Genomic DNA, 6,283 nt, shown 5'->3' on the forward strand with positions numbered 1-6,283 from the left:
TATACGTCCGGTTTTTCCCGGACATGTCCGGCTTTTCGGCAATCAAACCCCCGTCCGGGGGGAATTGCCAAAAAGGCGAATATGTCCGGGAAAATGCCGGCCGGGCACTTCCCCTCCCGCGGCTGCTCTGCTCCTCCCCTGACTCTTCGGCTCTGTTTAAGAGCCGAGCTGCCCGAGCGCTATGGGCTTCAGGCAGCCCCCTTGCCTCTGGACCCCAGCCGCTGGCCGGGCACTTCCCCTCCCGGGCTCCAGCTGCACTGCGGAAGCGCCGGCCGGGGGCGCAGGGTCTGGGGGCTGCCCGGCAAACCATGAAGCCGGTAGCGCTCGGGCAGCCCTTTTCGCGTGGCTGGGAGTGGGAGGGAGGAGGGGGCAGAGTTAGGGCGGGGTTGGTGCGGGGAAGGGGCGGGGAAGGGGTGGGAAATGGGCGGGGCCCGGGCCCCATGGAGGGTCCTCTTTTTTTATTTGTCAAATATGGTAACCCTACCTAATAGGTCTACCCCTCTTATGACTAGAGAAGAGAAGAGGAAGTAAGATGTGCTAACTAGAAGAAGTTTGTGAACTGAAAGTCATTTGTAGTGCTGAGTAAATAATTGATTTTTTTTGGTGACCAAACGAAAAAATAAATAAATACATGAAAATTGATACATTTTTAAAGGAAACTTAATTTTTCTGGGTTTTCTTGATGAAACAAAAAACGGAAAAAACTTTGCTCAAATCGCATGACACATTTTGACTGTCAATTTGGATCAATATTTTCTAAACAAAAAGTTGATTTGAAACAAAATGTCATTTTTATATTTTCAAAACGTTTGTTTTCAGGGTTGTGGTTTAGTTTTGCTGAAACTATTTGTCAAATTCAATCCAAATAGTCTGTGGCCACCAAAATGTGTATTTTTTTTTTTTGACAAATTTTCTGTTTGCTGAAAATATTTCATTAAGGTCTAGTCATTTGGCCTTTTCGTATTCTTGGGACCCAACAACCTTTTTTGATATCATTCTGTTTGCCACCTCTAAGAGACTGTGCTTACAGGAATTACTTTACTTGGCCAGAAATGCTGACTGTATGACTAATGAAAGTCCTTGCCTTCTTGAGGTGATGTTTCTGGAACTGTCACAATTTACAGGGGTGGTGGGTATTTTTTGTGCCGGACGTAGATGATAGTAGGTATATTAATACCCATACATTGCTAATTGCACCATTAGAGTCTGATGGTGGGATTCTCAAAAGCACCCATTGGCCTCAGTGGAGAGGTAAACCAATCCTGAGTGCTTCTGAAAATCCTAACCCTAATTTTTAAAAGGATATTGCTTAGCAGGGTAAAACATGAAAATATTACGGTAGTCTGCGGAAAATGAGAGGTAGTTACTTCCATATATGACTATCCTATAACAATAGCTACTATTTGTTTTTCCATCAGATTTAGATTAATTCTCCAGTTCAAATATAAGACATGATCAAAAGTCCATTAGGCTCATAACGAACAAGCATTGTGTGTTATTAGGAGAGGGCAATGTTTAAGAATATAATCCACGAATCTTCCAAACACTTAAGCAGTATTTCACATGTTGCATTTGTTATGTCTAAAGGATGGAAAACATATTGCTAAATATGGATTTTATCTCCAACCATTACTAAATGTTGCAACTTATTTTGTTGTAAATGAGCCAAAAGAATATAACAGACATATTGTGTCAAAAATAAAAAGATTCAAAGCATGTTGTAATTGTCAGTATTAGTCTCACACAAGATCAACAGCTAAGGCCTGGTCTACACTACGGGTTTAGGTCGACTTTAGCAGCGTTAAACCGAATTAAGCCTGGACACGTCCACACAACGAAGCCCTTTCTTTCGACTTAAAGGGTCCTTTAAACCGGTTTCTTTACACCACCTCTGACGAGGGGATTAGCGATAAAACCGGTCTTTGCGGGTCGGAATTGGGGTAGTGTGGACGGAATTCGACGTTATTGGCCTCCGGGAGCTATCCCACAGTGCTTCATTGTGACCGCTCTGGACAGCACTCTCAACTCAGATGCACTGACCAGGTAGACAGGAAAAGACCCGCGAAGGTTTGAATTTCATTTCCTGTTTGCCCAGCGTGGAGAGCACAGGTGACCCCGCAGAGCTCATCAGCACAGGTAACCGTGATGGAGTCCTCCCAGGATCGCAAAAGAGCTCCAGCATGGACCGAACGGGAGGTACGAGATCTGCTCGCCATATGGGGAGATGAAGCAGTGATAGCTGAACTCCGTAGCAGTAAAAGAAATGGAAAAGTATTAGAAAAGGTCTCCAAGGCCATGAAGGACCGAGGCCATAACAGGGACACACAGCAGTGCCGCGTGAAAATTAAGGAGCTACGGCAAGCTTACCACAAAGCCAGAGAAGCAAACGGAAGGTCCGGGGCAGAGCCGCAAACTTGCCGCTACTACGCGGAGCTGCATGCGATCCTAGGGGGTGCAGCCACCACTACCCCAACCGTGTGCTATGACTCTCTCACTGGAGAAACACACAGGGAAGACGGTTCGGGGAACGAGGAAGATGACGATGGAGGTACTGTAGGTAGCTCACAGCAGCAAGGAAGCGGAGAAACCGGTTTCCCCAACAGCCAGGATATGTTTGTGACCCTGGACCTGGAACCAGTAACCCCCGAACTCACCCAAGACCCTCAGGGCACACAGGAGACCTCTGGTGAGTGTAACTTTGTAACTATTTGTAAACATTACAAAAAAAAAGCAAGCGTGTTTAATGATTACTTTGCCCTGGCAATCGCGGCCAGTACATCTACTGGAAAAGTCTGTTAACGTGTATGGGGATGGAGCGGAAATCCTCCAGGGACATCTCCAGAAAGCTCTCCTGGTTGAAATGGGGTGATTTTATTAAGGGGACATTCAGAGGCGCCCGTTCCTGCTCTTCTGACCAGAAATGTTCCCCGCTGTTAACCACGCAGTGGGGGGAGGGGTGAAGTGATCATCCCAGAGAATCGTGTGTGTGTGTGTGGGGGGGGGGGGTGGTTTACTTGTGTTTGTGCCGCATGTTAACCGGGAAACCGCAGCCCCCTCCTTTTACATTGAAACCCCATTTTAAATGGACAACCCAATTCATCCTTGATATGGGAAATGCGCTGCTGTTTGCAACCTTTCCCGCATGTTAAGAAGGTTAAAAAAGCCAAAACACTGTGGCCTACGATGGCTGCCTGCAAGCCGAAATATGCGACCTTGTAATGAAAGAGTGTACCCATTGTTCTCTAAAATGTGTCTTTTTTAACCACCTCTCCCTTCTCCTCCGCCAGCTGCAAATGTTTCTCCTTCGCAGAGGCTCGTGAACATTAGAAAGAGAAAATGTAGGACGAGGGATGAGATGTTCACGGAGCTGCAGATGTCCGCCCACGCTGATAGAGCACAGCAGAATGCGTGGAGGCAGTCAATGTCGGAGATGAGAAAAGCCCAATATGAACGAGAGGAGAGGTGGCGGGCTGAATCGCGGGATGAACAGAGCAAGTGGCGGGCTGAAGACGATAGGTGGCGTCAGCTTGCAGACAGACGGCAAGAGGCAATGCTCCGTCTGCTGGAGCATCAAACTGATATGCTCGAGCGTATGGTTGAGTTGCAGGAAAGGCAGCAGGAGCAGAGACCGCCGCTACAGCCCCTGTGTAACCAACAGCCCTCCTCCCCAAGTTCCATAGCCTCCTCACCAAGACGCCCAAGAACACGGTGGGGGGGCCTCCGTCCACCCAGTCACTCCACCCCAGATGATCGCCCAAGCATCAGAAGGCTGGCCTTCAATAAGACTTAAAGTTTTAAAATGCAGTGTGTCCTTTTCCATCCCTCCTCCCCCACCGATCCCAGGCTACCTTGGCAATTATCCCCCTACCTCTGTAAGGAACTAATAAAGAATGCATGAATGTTAAAAAAAAATGACTTTATTGCCTCTGCAAGCGGGAGGGGAGGGTGGGGTGGTTGGTTTACAGGGAAGTAGAGTGAACCGGGTCGGGGGGGGGGTTTGGAGGGTTCATCAAGGAGAAACAAACAGAAGTTTCACACAGTAGCCTGGCCAGTCACAAAACTCGTTTTCAAAGCTTCTCTGATGCGCACCACGCCCTGCTGTGCTCCTCTAACTGCCCTGGTGTCTGGCTGCGCGTAATCAGCGGCCAGGCGAGTTGCCTCAACCTCCCACCCCGCCATAAAGGTCTCCCCCTTACTCTCACAGATATTGTGGAGCGCACAGCAAGTAGCAATAACAATGGGGATATTCTTTTCGCTGAGGTCTGAGCGAGTCAGTAAGCTGCGCCAGCGCGCTTTTAAACATCCAAATGCACATTCCACCACCATTCGGCACTTGCTCAGCCTGTAGTTGAACAGGTCCTGACTCCTGTCCAGGCTGCCTGTGTACGGCTTCATGAGCCATGGCATTAAGGGGTAGGCTGGGTCCCCAAGGATCACGATAGGCATTTCAACATCCCCAATGGTCACTTTCTGGTCCGGGAAGAAAGTCCCTTCCTCCAGCTTTCGAAACAGAGCAGAGTTCCTGAAGACGCGAGCATCATGTACCTTTCCCGGCCATCCCACGTTGATGTTGGTGAAACGTCCCTTGTGATCCACCAGGGCTTGCAGCAGCATTGAAAAGTACCCCTTGCGGTTTACGTAGTCGGTGGCTTGGTGCTCCGGTGACAAGATAGGGATATGGGTTCCGTCTATGGCCCCGCCACAGTTTGGGAATCCCATTTCAGCAAAACCATCCACTATTGACTGCACGTTGCCCAGAGTCACTACCCTTGCTATCACCAGGTCTTTCATTGCCCTGGCAAATTGGATCACAGCAGCCCCCACCGTAGATTTGCCCACTCCAAATTGATTCCCGACTGACCGGTAGCTGTCTGGCGTTGCAAGCTTCCACAGGGCTATCGCCACTCGCTTCTCAACTGTGAGGGCTGCTCTCATCTTGGTATCCTGGCGTTTCAGGGCAGGGGAAAGCAAGTCACAAAGTTCCATGAAAGTGCCCTTACGCATGCGAAAGTTTCGCAGCCACTGGGAATCGTCCCATACCTGCAGCACGATGCGGTCCCACCAGTCTGTGCTTGTTTCCCGGGCCCAGAATCGGCGTTCCACGGCATCAACCTGCCCCAGTGACACCATGATTTCCACATTGCTGGGGCCTGTGCCTTGTGAGAGGTCTATGTCCATGTCAATTTCCTCATCACTCTCGTCGCCGCGCTGCAATCGCCTCCTCGCCTGGTCCGGGTTTCGCCTTGGCATGTCCTGGCTCTGCATATACTCCAGGACAATGCACGTGGTGTTCATAGTGCTCATAATTGCCGCGGTGATCTGAGCGGGCTCCATGATCCCAGTGCTAGCTATGGCGCCTGGTCAGAAAAAAGGCGCGAAAGTAGTATCTGATGGACCAGGAGAAGGAGGGAGGGCGGGAGGGAGGGAGGGCCAAGTGACGACATGGCGTACAGGTACAGGAACAGGGAGAAACACAAACAACTGTCACACAGAATGGTCCCCCCAAAGATTAAACTGAAAACCCTGGGCTTAGCAGGCCATTGATTTCACGGAGGAAGGGGAAGCAAATGAATACAGAACAAATCTATTTTTTACATCTTAAGCTGGCAGCCGACGGTGCAGCATGAGTGATAGCCTCTCCAGTACGATGATGACGGATACCAATCATAAAATACCATCATCTGCCAAAAGGCAAGGGGCTGCTGCTGTGTAGCAATGCAGCCCCACGTCTGCCAGCCCCACGTCTGCCAGCACCCAGCATCACCCTCGGCCTCTTCTGGGTGCTTAGCAGACAATACTGGGCAATTGGCAGAAAATAGTATATTACGACTGGTAGCCATCATCATCGAAACAGTAGCATGTCTGCCCAGGTGGCCATGATTGACAGCCACACCAATACGACGATGACGGGTACCAGTCATAATATACCATCGCCTGGCAAGGTGCTGGTGCAATGCAGCCCTACGGCTGCCAGCCCCATGGCTATCACTCATGCTACACCGTCTACCGCCAAAAGGCAGTTAGCAGCTGCTGCTGTGTAGCAATGCAGTCCCACGTCTGCCGGCACCCAGAGGACATATGGTGACGGTGAGCTCAGCTGAGCTGAGCGGGCTCCATGCTTGCCGTGGTATGTTGTCTGCACAGGTAACCCAGGTAAAAAGGCGCGAATCTATTGTCTGCATTGCTGTGACGAGGGGGGAGGGGCCTGACGACATGTACCCAGAACCGCCCATGACACTGTTTTGCATCATCCGGGCATTGGGATCTCAACCCAGAATTCAAA

General features: G+C 50.0%; 1 protein-coding gene across 1 annotated transcript; it reads left to right on the plus strand.

The window, feature by feature from the left end:
- Nucleotides 1–497: 497 nt before the first annotated feature.
- On the plus strand, nucleotides 498–3,909 carry LOC135973657 (uncharacterized). The gene is made up of 2 exons (XM_065557864.1): nucleotides 498–2,686; nucleotides 3,288–3,909. Exons 1-2 carry the CDS (start codon nucleotides 2,146–2,148, stop codon nucleotides 3,788–3,790), a joined length of 1,044 nt encoding a protein of 347 aa, XP_065413936.1. The 5' UTR covers nucleotides 498–2,145; the 3' UTR covers nucleotides 3,791–3,909.
- The last annotated feature ends 2,374 nt before the right edge of the window (nucleotides 3,910–6,283 follow it).

This window comes from Chrysemys picta, chromosome 1 (genome assembly GCF_011386835.1).
Source record: "Chrysemys picta bellii isolate R12L10 chromosome 1, ASM1138683v2, whole genome shotgun sequence".
Lineage (NCBI taxonomy): Eukaryota > Metazoa > Chordata > Testudines > Emydidae > Chrysemys > Chrysemys picta.